This window comes from Lycorma delicatula, chromosome 7 (assembly GCF_047948215.1).
Source record: "Lycorma delicatula isolate Av1 chromosome 7, ASM4794821v1, whole genome shotgun sequence".
Classification (NCBI taxonomy): domain Eukaryota; kingdom Metazoa; phylum Arthropoda; class Insecta; order Hemiptera; family Fulgoridae; genus Lycorma; species Lycorma delicatula.
This window is the reverse complement of record NC_134461.1, coordinates 3,673,259-3,690,169: the sequence shown is the minus strand read 5'-3', so window position 1 is coordinate 3,690,169 and position 16,911 is coordinate 3,673,259. Positions and strand designations below refer to the sequence as shown.

Below are 16,911 nucleotides of genomic sequence, written 5' to 3'. Positions count from 1 at the left end.
AGATTCCAAGACCACCAACCAGATATACGTTCCCGGCCAGTGCCTCTAGGAATGGTGACTTCAGCCACTGTCACCACTGCAGAAGTGAAATTTTCTGCAAGGACATTCTAATGGCAGGCTGTCAAGGTCTCAAGAAAAAATCTCCAGTTTGGTCTCCAACAAAGAGGAGAATTTCAGCCAGTCCAACTTCCTATGCAGGAAGCGCCTCATGGCTATCACGCAGCTCATCTGCTATTTCAAAAAGTATCAAGAAAAGAACAGTCATCGACTACAGACCAGTCAAGGATCCCCTACCAATGGTGATGTCAATATTTGTATCTGAAAAGGCCCTTCGTCTGTCAATCATACCGACATAAGTGGCCAACTGGTCTGCAATATTAAAGACCTCAAAATTATGCTGCGTGATGAAACTATCAATTAAGTCACCGCCATGATCAATGATCTCACTGTGCCAGAGAAGCGACATCGAATTAACAGCAGCACCAGTAAGGATTGGACCATTACCCACAATACAAAGGATCCTATCCTATCTCACTAGATGTTCCTCAGTGGGGTCCCTTTATTGGAAATATGAACTAACAACTGTAAGGTTCTGACCGCGAATGACAAGTCTTACCACAACGTTATGCGCATCAGAAACCTGATGAAAAAAGACACTATCTAATGACTTCCTGCACAGAATAGCAGACAAACAGGTATGCTCTACACAAAACGTTTTCCAGCTGTAAAAGCCGGCAGATCACTCGTAATGACCAGGAGTCGTTGCCACTCCTTTTGCCACGATGAGATAGGTGCTCGAACAATTAGTGCACCAAAATACTCTGAATCCCCATGAATGCACAACCACACTTTTTTCCTTTCTCATGATCCTCTGCACAGATGAAACAGACTGTGGTGGTGATAGCTCTTTAAATATTTCTGGTAAATAAATATCAGCCAAGTCACAGTAACAGATCATTCTCTTGCTGGAATTAAGTGTACTGTGAGGCTCCACTATCACTTCGTCCTTTCCTATATATCCAAGCACTATGAGCTTCAAACTTTGTTCATTGTTATTAACCTCAACCAAAAGGGCACCAGTCCTAAGTTTTTTATGGATTTTGGTAAGCCACAAGGTGCTACTACATACTTATTTATTAGAAATTGAGACACTTTATTAAAAGATCTCCTAACAACAAGGAAATGCACATTAGATATTTTAGATTTTGTGTTCTGTTTCTAATTTCATTGTCATTCGTGATATCTTTGGCTGAAAAGGTTGAACTCCCGGATTTGTTGATTTTTTTGGGTGGACCAACAACCACAGAAAGATTTTTGTTTGAAATTTCCAAGTAATTTCCACAAGTACTAGTGACTGAATTGACCACTCCAGCAGAGCGCACAGCGTACTGGAGCTAGAGCAACATATGTTGTGAAGTTGTATAAGGGTATATGTTATAATTTGAATAGTGTTCTTGGTGTAGTGTACATGTATAGTGTAAAGTGTTCTGCAGCTCTGTGTGTAGTGTGAAGACAAGCTGCAGAGGCTAGGCCCATTGGGGCACCAATCTCCAAAGTCTTAAAGAATAAGACTCCTGTTGGGGAAGTACTTTTAAAATGTACTGATTAATGATCAGTAATTTAAACACTATCTAAGACAACACATATCTTAGCAATAAGTTAAAACTAATAGTTGTCATGATTAATTCCGTTTCAGCTAAGTCAAAATGTGGCGATTTAAACAACTCGTCACTTTACATTTATATTTATAATGTAATATTTTCTTAAATATTCACATTTATTATTATGTATTTCTACATTTTTTTGTACATTTATTTGTAATACCATGGTCAGCAACATTATTTGAAAGATTCTTTCTTTTATTTATACATGCCCTCAAATGTTCCTCTGTTTAAGGGATATTAGGTTTACAGATTTATATTTCTTTACAATTATTATAATTAACTCTGTAACTGGAGGATAAATTTAATAAAATCTATCCTGAGATATAATTTTAGTACGATTAAAATATTTTGCTAAACTATTTCAAGTCTAAAAAGTATACAGTAATTTTCATTAATAATAATAAATATTTTATTTGTATTTTTATTAATACTGTTATACGTAATATATTTCACAGGCTTATGTTTCTTCCTTTTTCCAAATGGAGTTAATAAAGTATTACTTTTTTTTTGTTGCTGTACTATTTTTAATGCATAAATATAAAAATATTTATAAATGTTCTCTTTAAAAATATTCTTATAATAGGTCACCTATCACCAAACAGTATTAAACCATTTGGAGAAAAGCTGGCTACAAAAAGAAAACACTCAACATTTGTGTGTCACATAATCTGACTCAGAAAAATTTACTCTATCGAATTTCTATCTGCAAATCTCTACTGAAACATAATGAAATCGAGCCATTTATGAAGCGGTTGATCACAGAGTGATGAAAATGGGATAACCTATGACTACAATGAACAAAAAAAGATTGTACTGTGCATCACATGCTGCTTCTGCTGCCGCCAGGCAGAACAATAGAATCAAACCTGTACTACTGACAATTAGCACCTAGCAGTTCAAAAGAAAAGGCCTGAACTGATCAACAGAAAGGACGTTGTATACAAAGTTGAGCACCAGACTGTATGTATCTGTTAGAAATTGAGAAAACTTGACTGGGAGATTTTAATGCATCCACCATATAGCTTGGACGGCATTGTCAGACTATCATTTGTTTTGGTCTATGCAGGACTCCCTGAATGATGTTAAGTTAGTTTCAATAGAGGCTTGTGAAAACTATGTATTACAATTTATTGAACAAAACCGCAGAAGTTCTAAAGCGATGGGATTATGGTTTTGCTGGAAAAATGGCAGGTTATAAAAAAAATGGTGCCATATATGGTTTCGTAATATTACTTTTCAATAACAATAACTCCAAATGCTCAATACCTTTTAGACAACCTAATATTTATTTTGGTTTGCAATAATCGTTTTTCCCTAATGAATTAATTTATCACTAAAGCTTGCAAGAAGCCTATATGTGGGAACATGAAAACAGAAATTTGGTAGCGTATGAAAAATGCCATGCCTGACCGAGATTTTAATCCTGGACCTCCACAGGAAAGGCTGATATACAGTAAATTTAATTTTTTAAAGCAATTAAACATTCATTTTTTATAGGAGGATTAAGTATTACTAAAAAGTACTGATTTTGATGAAAGTTATGTTTTCATTTGAATGAAACATTTATTTAAGAAATTTTCAATAATTTTAAAATTATCATACATTTCCATATTTTTTAAATTAGTCAAATTTGTACTACTTTAACATTTAAATACGGTACATTGTTTTAAATAAAATATTCAATACTATTTAAATCTGCCAACAGAAAACAAACCTTAAGAACTCTATGTTCAAGTTGTACAAATCTTTGTTTATACTCAGCAATTTTAGCGACAGTATTGGAATGTCTACGTTGCAGATCGGCAATATCTTCAGCAATTCTATCTAAAACTGCTTGATGAACTTTAGTTTCTTGTTCTTGACACCGAGCTCGCCAACGCACATCATTGAAACCTATTATAGGAACTGGTAAAAGTTTATCTGGATCAGGGTTATCATGTTGAGCTTGTTTCCATAATCGTGCATCAATACCTGCGACAAAAAAAGGAACTTATTTAATATTATCAAGAAATAATTTAAAGATCAAATAATTTTGCCGTAGCTGTACAGAAATTTATTTTGGTTAAAAACTAACCAACCAGAAGAAAATGAATTAAGATAATTTCAAATCATCGGTCAATTATTATAACTACTTATGCTGTGGTATGAAGAAATTGAATACACAGCAAAAAAATGAAATGGCCTCAGTACATTCAACGGCACAGCCATTTTCAAGACTAACAAAAATCCTATGTCATGCTTACTAATAAAGCAGTCTTCTGTTGCTTTCTTCACAGAGCCCATAAAATTTTGCTGATATTTGTCCACATAAATGACAACATCTCTCTGTTCACTGCAGACTAACTGTATTAGAGGTGCAAATTTTGAATGTCTCATATTCCAGGTGACTTACATAAATTAATGTCACAAGAACAACTGGAAGAACACAAGTTAATGTTTTCCTTTTCGTTATGAGATAATGTGTTACATTTTAAATTAGAAGTGAAATGATTTAAATAAAGTTATAAATAAAAAGAAAAAAATAAAGATTCCTTTTTTTATTAAATAAGATTTCTATTTTTAACAAAAAAATTTTTTTTTGTTTTGAGTCATCAGGGTTTGCTTCTGTATTCTTGTAAGTAATTTCTCTGATATGTTTCTTCATTAAAATATTTTTCTAGAAAGCCAGTACTTGATCTTTTTCAAAAATAAATTTTACATACTTTTCTTTTTTTTATTTAAAAAAATAAAACATTAAATAGCACAGTTAAAATCCTTTCTACCTGTTTAAAGTAGAAAAAATAAGACTGCTTTTATGACACCATTACATTAAGTATTATTATTCCAACGCTAAGGTACAAGACTTTAGAACAGTAGATATTTATATTACCATATAATAAAAGAAAGTAGAAAAAATTTCCTCGCTTTCACTCTTGTAATTTACTAAATGGCTGTAGAAGGAGTTTTGGAACTAAAAGATTCAAGGTTAATAAAAATAAAATTATTTCTTTTAACTGGTAGCTCTGCCATGTCTAACATAGTACCATGTATACAATTAATTAAAAGTTTGAGTTACAGTAATATCTGCTTGCATTTATAGGTGTAAATGATAGCACCAATTTCAAATCCCACTAAATGCAACATACAATCAGTATCATTAAGAGAAGGAAACGTATCTCTGCAATTCTCCTGCACATAACGAGAGACTGTTGGTGAAATCCACTCTCAATTTATTTATTTAAAATAATTACACACTAACAACTCTATATTCAAATATTCAAAAATGAATATTGCAAAGATTGAACTTAAAACAAATATTAATTATTTAAAAATAAAATAAAATACTAACCTGCAGGTGGTGTATCAAAATATTCTTTCAGTTGTTCAGCATCAGGAGCTAAATAAGGATAAACACTATCAACAGACATAGTTGTCAACTGTTGTTTTTGCATCGGCTGGAGAAAATAATTGACCAAGTCAGCATGTGGAACCCTTCTAACAACACCTATTAATAATGTAAAAAAAAGAAACAAAGACATCAATAATGTATAAAAACTTTTCCAACTAGAAAATCTTTTACTGTTATATGTACTCTACTGAGGTAATCTGCTTAAGAAGCAACTGGGATTTTTTTTATCATAAGTAAGTATTTTTAAATTTTCAAGACGTAGATTCTCCTTACTTTTCCATCAATACACAAGAGTCTTTCAGAAATTTCTCAATCTGATAAAGAAAAGAACATTTTTCATAATTTCTTTATTTTTTTATTTTTGAATGCAGTCACCTTGCAATTCAATAGAACAACAACTTTCTTTCAAGTTTTTAATATTCTTACTTTCCTTTAATACCATTATGCAATTGTGTTCATCTCTGTAAAATAAGCAGTCTCAAGCTTTGACTCATCATTTAAAATGAATCTTCATCCAGCAAACTATTTCTTCACATTTGTGAAGAGGAAATAATCACTGGGAGCCAATTCTAGCAAATAAAAATGGATGTGAAAGCACTTTGAAATGTAGATCATGAAGTTTTGCAGCTACAACCAGAGATGTATGTGTGTGTGTGTGTGTGTGTGTGTATGTGTAGGCACATAAGCATAGTGAACAAGGACTTTCTTTTTGGCCAAATATGGATATTTAGCCTGAATGGCATGCATCCTTCAATGGATTTTTTCTGTGATATTTTTTAATACTACATAATTTTTAAGGTAAAAAATAAAAACCAAATTTTTTGACATTTTAATCTACAAAAAGTGAAGAGTTGCTGTGTTTTTAAGAGTTTTCTGACTTTTCAAAATGTCATTTTTTTTTCAAAATAGCATTACGAAGAGTAGGCTACGAGAATTAGGATAAGATAACTTTGTACTCAAATTTTTGGTTGTTTTGGTTGCATCTAAATGGATGGCAAATAAGTTTAAAACAGTTTCTTTAAAAACATAAGAAAAGCAGTCATGAAAACTGCAGTTCTTGAGATGATTTCTAGGAAAGCAACATCTGGAAAATTTGAACCCAGTATAATCCAAGAAATAACACAAATCATTTTTAAGCTGAGAACACTCTGCTTACAGCAAAATTCAAAAAAATGTGAGCGTCATGTGAATGTGCAAAATAGACTTTGCCAAATAATGAGGAGAGGTGAAGAAGAAACATGAAAACTTTTCAAACAACTTATGTTCAGAAAACAGAACAGAAACATAGAGATTTTACCAATTTTTCACTTTTCAGAATTACTATTAAAAAATGATACAGAAGTAGTGTGGTGGGGGAAAACCATACCATACTACATTAATTATTTACTCAACTTCTATAACACTTAAAATTTAAAACAATTACTAAAAAAACCAGATATATATATATATATTTTAGTCAATTCTTGACTAAAGTCAATTTTTTTTTAAGAATCATATTCCTCTGTACTAATATACAAATTATATTTATTTGATTAACCTAAGTACAGAATAATAAAAAAAGTAGGATGGCATTTATCTTATTCTATTATGCATGCGAAAGCACTTTTGAAAATTTCTCGCATCATCAGTTGCATTAAATTACTTTTACAAATTATCACATCAAATTACACATTAAAATTATTTTATATTATATTTAATTTTTTTCTTTTTTTAATTAAAATTAATAATTTAAAAGTTAAAAATTCCATGTATAGAAAAATATGACAATTACTAAAATTAAATAAAAAATAAATAAATATTTTTTAACTTTTAAATTTTAATTTAAAAAAAAGAAAAAATTAATTTAAAAATTTTTAAATTTATAATATAAAAGGAATTTTTAATTTTAATATGTAATTTGATCTGAATAATTTGTAAAAATTATCTAATGCAACTGAAGATGCGAAAAATTCATGAAAGCTCTTTTGTATGCATAATGGAATAAATAAGTGTCATCCTACTTTATTTATAATTCTGTACTTAGGTTGATCAAAAAAATATAATTAATATAAAATATATATATATATATATATATATATATATAAAATAAGATATTACTTGCTTTCCTTACCATTTTGTCCTTTTTCTTGAACGTAAAATAAAACCAAAGATCTATTCTCTGACAATGGTTTAACCGCATCAACAGTTATGACAAGATTTGGTTTGTTTCCAAGTATTGAACCTAAACTAGAAATTAACTGCGATTCTTGACTTCTGTAAAATCACATAAATAAAATGAGTCTATCTGTTAGACTTCTACAGTTTCACTGAAAAGAAAATAATTTTTACATAACAAATTAATCTTCTACAAATGCAGTTGCTCCATGAAATAGTTAGTTATTATCTGTATCGTGGAGCTAAACATGCGCTACCATTTAATTAAGTCTTTTGCATTTAATTAATAAAACAATAATAGATTCATACTTAAAGAGAAATACTGCGTTAAGAAATTTAAGAGTTCTACAGATATTACATACATCCCCGGAATTGATTTATAAAAAAAAAATTTTTTATGAATTTGATAAAGATCATTAAACATGATGTTTATTTTAAAAAATTCCTGTGACAAACGGCGCTTCTAGATAAAATGATAATGTAAATAGTACATACGATAAATGTCCTGATGCAAGATGAAGCAAAGCATCAGGAGTCCAGAGTTAGAAGTCAGTTATTTAATAAGGTCTTTTAATCTTTCCGAAAACCTTCAAAAAATTCAATATAAATTAAATAATTAAGTACATTATGAGATATTCATCAAATGCAGAGAGACTGGGCAGCATCACATAAATGTTTCTGAGCAGCCTACTAATTTATATTTAAATTTGGATTTATGCTTCTCAAATAGTTGGTAATTGCACATATAAAATTCCCATTAATGATGAACAATAGTATTTCACGTTAATAGAGTGAAATAGCAGTTTGTTTTTTAGTTGACCAATTCTCTTAGGATGATAAAACTGGTTTCTTTTCTTAACAAAATCAAAGTACGATTTTAATAAAATCGTACTGTTTTGCTTTGAAGTATCTTAAGAAAACGCTAAGCTTATCATCCTTACTAAATATTAATTACGCTTATGTACATGTATATATTCTTGTCTGAAATTGGGACTCCCTTTTCAAGGTACAAGGTATCAGATCATTGTTTGCCGCCCACACATAGGAAAACGTTGAAAAATATTTAGTAAATTAGAAATTTTATTGTTTTTTAAAATAAAAACATATACAATAAAGTTGAAGTTAATGTGAAGATAGTTTAAAAATCTACAAAAATAATTCATAATTCAAAGGTACTAAAGAAAATTATTTGAGCCCATATTTATGTACATATTTAGTTAAGATGAAGAAAACTTTTCTTTTTTTTTACACCCATGTACTACTTACATTTTCACAAAAAAAAAATTTTCATTCTAAAAAAAAATAAAGAATTTTCACAAATCCAAATAGGTAACAGAAGTGTTTTCATGTAACTCAAAACAATACTTTATAGTCCAAGAGCTAGAGGCCAAAAGTGGTATGATCTTTGTTGTGGATGAAACTTTTATTGGTACAAGGACCTGGTAAGACAGGTAAAAGTGCCATTTTCCGGGGAAACCCTACCCATCTATGTAGAATGAAAAATTGTACAATGAAAGTTAACAATGTACTAAACCTTAGTTCGAAAAGGCTGACAGGAAGGTTGTGGTGAAGGGGTGGGTGGACAAGGGTAAAGATGGTCAAAATTTCTGCAAAAAACTTTCATCGCTGATATATCAACTGATTGAACCACTTGTTCCTTAACATTTAACAATGCATGTGTAAAAATGCATTGCATTTTTATCTTGTAATAATTTTTTTTCTATTTGCTCCCATAACTTACGTAAATGTATTTTTTAAGCTTTATATCTTCATTAATGTAACAATTTAATTTTAAGAATAATTTTTATCTTAAACAATAGTTTAGAGCCCTATTTACATACTCATTTTACGAGAGAATACTCACCGTGCAAGAAAATTTTATGTAGGGTTTACTATTTATATATGAAATTAATATATAATGAGCTATTAGGTAGCAATAATCCATCATGAACTTATAAAAATAAATCGACAAACAAATTTTTGACAAAGCAGGAAATATTGAAACAATTTTTCTTTAATGTCATATATAGTATACAATTTTATTTATAAGATGATATTGTAAATTTATAGATAAATTTTTTTTTAATTACTATACATCCTCGTCGCTTACAGTTATCATTATAATCACTTTGAGTGTTACAATCTCTAACCTTCATCGCTTTTACTCAGAATCATTCATATCATTATCAGATTCGCTCTGAAGTAAAATTTCCCGAACAGAATCTGACAGCTGAGAACCTTCAAATGACTTAAATTTATAAAAGATTTTCATTGTTGAGCACCCATCATCCATTCTTTGTGATCAAGATCAGTTGGAATTTGTTTATGTGCATTCAAACCAAATATTTGTTACGTGCTCTTAAAAGGTGTTGATACAACAGTGACAAGGCAGGAAGCTCAAAGCATCAAATTAAACAATTTTTTTTTTATGAATGATTCATCAATATCATGGATTTTATAAAGTTTTGAATACCTCCTCTTGCTCATATCTTGTTATGTCTGAGAGTAGAAATGCTTTCTGATATTCCTCTGATTTTAACATAATTTGAAAAGGTCTCTTTTTTACCTTTTTATAAAAGGTTGGATTGTAATCGCAACCTGTTAAAGCATGAAAGCTAGCTAAAGCTTTGCATATTGATTTGCTAAAATTTCTATATATTTTGCAAATATTAATGAATTTTGTTTTCCCTGAAACTCCATACTCCATTCAAATTTTTGAATTACTTTTCAAATTATGTATATCGCTTAACATAACGATTAACATATTTGTACCAGAGTATTTTAATACTATATTACTGTCTCACTCAATTTTACACATATGGTGACTATTTTTGTGTCAGCTTCTTCATGATGGGGCAACTAAAAGCAAAACCAATTGATACTTTAGCATTTCCATTTGCATCAACCAAAAAACATGACATTCAAAAAACTTATGAATATTGAATATTTTTTTCATGTTTAATAAGTGACCGTTATTAGACCAGTAAGTTAAAAAGAATCAAACCAAAGCCTGTTTAAATTTATTATTGCGAAGCTCTTTCATGTAATCAACTGGTCTCATTTGTTCTGGACCTGATATTAAGAAATTTCTATCAGCCTTGTTATTTCCTCTAATTGATCTTTCATAATCTTTATTAGAAGGTTGAAATATTGATAAAAAATTAAATGAATTTCTGTTGCTCGCGTATTTGCATCTTTTGTAAAACTAATTTAGCTACATTACTGAATGAATGACTGAGGCTCATCTCTGATGTAATGTAAAAGATAAAATCCATCAATTATTTTTATATTGCTTCCCGAAGGTACTGTTTTCTATTCGTAAGCACTCAATGAATTTTGATTTTGGGTAGTGTAAATGGCTCCGTCAAAATGACAAATTGATATGGATACAGGTGTAATGGGATGAGCTACAATTTTTGTGATATCTGGATTGTCTGCCATTGAGATAGTAAGTAAATGCCTGAAAAGATCTCTTTGCAGCCAAACTTCCTATACTTTATTATTTGCAAAAATTATTTTGGCGCTTGTTGATGCAAAATTAAGTATTTTGATTAGCTTAATTGGTTCTTCAAAATGATTCGTTAATACATAAATAATTAATTCGTTAATAACACACTCAATAAATGATTCCTTCAAATTATTTTCTTTATTTTCAATGTTCAAAAGGAAATCAACCACGGTATCTAAAGTGGCTTTACCAGTGGCTATATTATACACCTGATAATGCTTGAATTCATTATGTTTAAAAGGATTCATGTTCTTATTTATAGTACTTTTCAAAGCTTCAATTAGTTTGTCTGACTTAATTATTCTATTTTTTTTCCTAATTCTCAGTGTGTCTTGATGATTTTTTAGGTAAGTTATGTTGTAAATGTGAGAAATTATTGTGGTACAAATGCTGCTACTTTTTGCTCATTGCTGTCGATCTGAAATTGAGTTGGTAAAGTGGGTAATACCAGTGAAATGTGTTGAAGCATCTGCATTTACTGTTTGCTCAAGTCGGTGGGAATTCTTGAAAATAGATCGCTAATTCTCTTAATACCCAACATCCCTCCCTCAAAAATTTCCTATAGAGTTGTGGATGCAAAATTCCCATTTTCAATAAGTTATCATGATATCGTGCAAGCCGTCGAGCCCAATTTTGCTGATTGAATATAAAGAACAAATTAAGTTAGTTTTCGTATTATAAATTTGTAAGTATCAAAATCACCCGTGCAAATGCTTTGAGAAAATATTAAATAGTTTTGTATCAATTCCATCAAAATCATATAAACCTTTGTAATCTTGCCGCGTATACACTCCTAAGTATGGTGTTTGTAGGCTGAATATTTTAAACAAAGGTCTGCTAATTCTGTATTTTTAAATATTTCTGGTGATACTTTTCAGTTTGCACTTTGTGAATTATTTGCCGTATTTCATCATTATAAATGAGAAGTTGATTATCTTTTAAAAATGTTCAAAATGCAGCATTTGAAGGGTTGTGAATATTGTAGGATGTAGACTGTTATACTGTTTACAGGAAAGAAATCCATTTAACAAGCCACTGACTAAAAGTTCAGATGAAACCATAAGAGTTGAAAGGCTGTAGCGTCAATGCATTTCTCATGGACCTTCTTTAAAGCCATAAACAAATGAAATTCGACTGGATCAATAAAAATACGATCAAAAAGTGGCCGTTCTTCAAACTGTACTTGTGAAGCCACTTTAGTAACAGCCGAATCAAATACTGACTGTATTTCAATTTACTCACATTCTTTAGCTATTTCTAATGTTTGTACAAGTGTGGCATAAATTACTAATTTGTCTGTAAGAGAAAGATTGATAATTGATAAATAGCAAACTTTTTGTTGGGGACCAAAAGAAGATCACTAAAGTATCTGCTCCAGTTCTCTTTCAAATAATGCTTGTGAGCATCAAAAATATTCACCTATATAACTAACATTACCATGTATTATATAACATACAAAAGTATCAAAATTGTATAAGCCAAAACTCTCTCATTGCTTAAAAAAAAATAATTTAAATATAAATAAATCAAAAATTTATTTATTTGTTAATCGATTTATTTCAAGTTCGTAGATAACTCATTATAAACTATTTTTTTCATATATAAATAGTAAATGATACATAACATTTCCTTGCACGATGAATATTCTCTTGTAAAATGAGTATGTAAATAGGGTTCTATAAACTATTGTTTAAGATATAAATTATTCACAAAATTAAATTTTTTAACATTAATGAACATATAAAGCATAAAAACTGCATTTACTTACGATATTTGCAACATACAATGCATATCTGTGTGCTCTGCATGGGCATGCGAAAATGTAACCCCGTTTTACTACCTTACATACCAAGCAAGCTGTCGGCCATTTTTACACATGCACTGATAGATTTTAAGAAACAAATGGTTCAATTGGTTGACATATCAGGCGATGAAATTTTTTTGCGGATATCTTGGCCATCTTTACCCTTAGTCAACCCCTTTGCACTAACCTACCTGTCAGCCCTTTCAAACTAAGGTTTAGTACACTCTTAACTTTCACTGTACAAATTTTCAAGCACCAGTAATCGGCTAGCATTTTAGTATTCCGTTTCCCTTTATGGCGGCTTTCCATCACCGAAATGTCTTGGTGGAAACATTCACCGTGTTCATAACTTACGTCTCCAAGGTTGTCTGAGAAAAATCCAGATGCGAGTGGAGGAAATTTTCAAAGACATATTACATCCCATAGTTCTGTATGAAGTAACAAGTTGATTAAAAATATCATGGTAATTGTCAAATTTTTGTTTACTGAGAAAAGTTTTGCAAACATCTTTAAATGAAGCCAAAGCTGTACTTTATACATTATTTTACACTGAGTTACATACATCATCTTTGACCAACTCTCTAATTTGAGAACCCACAAATATTCCTTCTTTAATTTTTCCTACACTTACATTTGGAAATTTCTGCCTGATGTACAAAAATCCGGGACTATCCTTCTTTGTTGCTTTTACAAAATTTTTCATTAGTCCTAGCTTGATATGGAGAGGAATTAAAAATATTTTTTTGGTTCAACTAAGGGCTCATGAGTAATATTTCTCCCATTTGGAGTTGTCTCGTTCCTTCCATTCTTTGGTAAAATAATGTTTATCCCTAGCTCGGCTGTCCCATTTGCAAAGAAAACACATGTACTTAGTATAGCCTAACTGCATGCCTAACAAAATAATTATAACTTTCAAATCATTACATATGTTCCAGCCATATTTTTTATAATTTATTTTTTCAAGAACGTCTTTCATCACATTGTATAACTCTTTCAAATTAATACCATAAGCGATTGGTATCGAAGGATATTTGTTACTGTTGTGTAGTAGAACCACGTTTAAACTACACCTGGATGAATCCATGAAAAGGCGCCAGTCCACAGGTTTATGAATTTGTCCTAAGTGTAACATAAACTCATCAATATTTGTGCAAAAAATTAAATTATTTTCATTAATAAAGTACTGAGAAAGTTTTTTTTTGTCGGCTTTGAAAGCCCAACATTTTTGTATTTTTTTGAAGTAAATTAAAACCTTGCAGTCTTGATCCTAACAGTTCAGCTTGATTTTTTGATAAATTTAAATCCCTAACCAAGTCATTTAAATCATTTTGTGATATAAGATTTGGCTTTTTGGAAGATAATTCAAAATCAAAATCATTGTTGTCTTCTTCAGTACTGCTTGATTCTTCATTGCAAACCATACATTCACAAATGGCTCAGGAACTGGAATAATTTCACTATGAGGTACAGGCCTGATTGCAGACTGTAATGAAGGATATTTTACAGTATGTTTAGAGTTTTTAGAAATTTCAGACACACTTGTTAAAGAAAAGTAACAATCAGTTACATGATCCTTTCTTGGTTCACACCAAATCATAGGTACACCAAACGGCAAAGCCTGTCGTGTACCTTTCAGCCATCCTCTTAAATATACAGAACAATTAGTGTATACTACACGAAGATCCCAAGTCTTAACCTGATCAACAATTTTACACTGAAAGTACAAATGAATGTGCCTTTTTAATTAAAGGTGTAATGTTTTTTCTATTTGATTTTATAGTAAACTCACCACATACATAACAAATGGAATCGACATCATTTACACAATTTCAAGACATTATGACAATGCACTGTTAACAAACTTAAGACAGTAATAATACTGAACAAAATTAATTAATTTCTAAATCCAGTGCTTAATACAAACTACTCAGCTGTGTTTTCAGCTACATGTTTTGACTTTTGACCTGCACACACATGATTAATATTGTCCATGAAGGTTCACTCTTTAGTATTAGATACGATGTCATAATATGCAACTATGAAATGATGTAATTCTTTGTCTAGTATTGTTTATTTATAGCTTATAAATTATTTTAACACAGTTAAACAATAAAAAATGAGCTAACAAAATATAATATAGGAGCTTAAATGATAACTATGCATTGAAAAATGAAAAAAAATCCTTTAATTAAAATCGAAAATTTATCAAAAATGGTGGGTCATAGAAAGATTCTGAGTTCATATTTGTTTTCAGCATCAAAAATTAGATTAAAATTATGTTTTTCAGTATTATTTAACCGTTTAATATTAATTTAATCTGTGATGATCGGTATTTGGATTTTAACCAAATTTTTTGATATGTTTTAACAACATATTTCAAAACATTTTTAGTCATCTTTATAATCATCTTCAGTGACTTGTCCACTTGTTCGCATCTTAGTGTCAGTTGATATTATTGCAAGAAGTTTTTTATTTATGCAAGCATGTATTTAGAATATGATGAAAAATGAGTTGCATCTGATTTATGTATGTTCATTTAATGAATGGAGTAGATATTATTGTTGTATATTTATATTCATAGTATTCTAGTACCTATAGATGCAGTCCTTTTTGTGCATGTGTGGAAATCATAGTTGTCATCATTGTCGGTGCTATTTGTGATTTTTTACTATGAGATGGTTGCCAAATAATGACTAAACAAAACAAACAGATGTCTGAAGAAAATTGTTAAAGGTTTTTTACTATAAAATCTTTTATATCGGTACTAAAAATGTGACTGGCTTGTAGTTGCCCATTAAAAGCATAACACTTCATCTGCTGTTTTTCAGCTAATATATTATACCTTAAAGCAAAACTAGGCCAATCTATTTTATTCTGTCAGAACTAACTTTAAAGTACTCTTCCTTTCCACTAAAATTTAGTGATTTTCCATCTAGCATAATTAAATATTTTTTATTAACTTTGTAATAATATTATTCAACACAAAAGAGAAAATTAAATATTTTTACTTACAATTTCATACAGATTCTAAACATTACTGGTCAATCTTGCTGGAATAACTTATGTTTTGCTAATCATTTTTTTCTTTACTTCATATTCACTATCGGAATCTGAATAATCACATTCTTCTTAGCTGTAATATTACAATATAACTGACCTACACATAGTTATACTTATAGGTACATGGTTTTTAATGACAAGATTCAACATTTTGTATAAAGAAATATCTTTATAAATTATTTTACTTGATGTTACAGTGTAAAATATTAGAAAAATTGTACCAATGAACTGAAATGATGCTTAAGTGAGGTGGAACTGATCGGTTTACAGGAATGAGAGTATTAAATACTGCTGACAATTAGTCGTTGAAATTTTATCTTTCCAATTCTATATCTAGGAAGATATGACCTAAGATGTTCTAAAACCGAAGTTTTTAAGCCTATGCAGGTATCTGTTTTTCTCAATATCCAACAGAAGGAAAACATATAAAGAAATAATTAAATTATACTTACTTAATTTCCTGATCTTTTTTGTTAAATGTGAAAGCAACTATGGCATCCTTAGTTTCAGCACCTGGTTTACGGCTATAACCAACAGCTTTAAACCTACAGAGTACATTTTGTGGTGTATATTCAACAGGAGGTACAGACTGTGAATAATAACCTGATAACAATAAATAACACAAACATAGTTAATGAAGTTGCATAATCAAGATGTTATTTGACGAGGTGCTACCCAAAAGTTCAGGAAATTTTACCATAAAAATAAAATAGCTTACCATAACATAATTTCCACTGTCTCCTTCAAAGTAATCCCCTTGGGCATTGATACAGTGATCCCAGTGTTTTTCCCATGATTCCATGCATCCCTGGAAGTCTGCAGGTGTAAGTGTTCAAAGCACGTTCTGTGTTTCTTCCTGAATGTCCTCAATTGTGTTAAAACAACGGCCTTTCAATTCTAATTTTATTTTCACAAAGAGAAAAAAGTCGCACGTGGCAAGGTCAGGCGAATAGGGTGGGTGGGGAATCACTACCGTCTTTTTGGAAACCAAGAAATTCTGAACGACTAGTGATGTGTGTGCGGGCGTGTTGTCATGGTGCAGAACCCGGCTGTTGTTACCTCACAGATCTGAACGTTTGCGTCTAATGCTCTCACATAACCGCTTCAAAACTTCACAATAGAACATCCCATTGACATTTGACCAAGAGAAACAAGTTCCTTATGGATAATGCCTTTGATGTCGAAAAAAACAATCATCATGGACTTCACGTTGCTGCAAACTTGGCGACTTCTACTGCAACGACTGCTGCTTAGTTTCATGGTCATACCCGTACACCCACGTCTCATCACCGGTTATGATGTCGGAGATGAAGTTAGGGTCATCTCTTGCTGA

At 30.5% G+C, this 16,911-nt stretch overlaps 1 protein-coding gene across 1 annotated transcript in view; it reads right to left on the bottom strand.

The window, feature by feature from the left end:
• The window catches only part of Nup54 (nuclear pore complex protein Nup54), a 69,319-nt gene that overhangs the window by 25,157 nt on the left and 27,251 nt on the right, over positions 1-16,911 (bottom strand). The window contains exons 6-9 of the mRNA XM_075370191.1: positions 16,031-16,181; positions 7,163-7,305; positions 4,993-5,148; positions 3,379-3,635 (exon numbers count right to left, since the gene is read on the bottom strand). Coding sequence (XP_075226306.1) covers positions 3,379-3,635; positions 4,993-5,148; positions 7,163-7,305; positions 16,031-16,181 — 707 coding nt within the window. The remainder of the gene's footprint in view (positions 1-3,378; positions 3,636-4,992; positions 5,149-7,162; positions 7,306-16,030; positions 16,182-16,911) is intronic.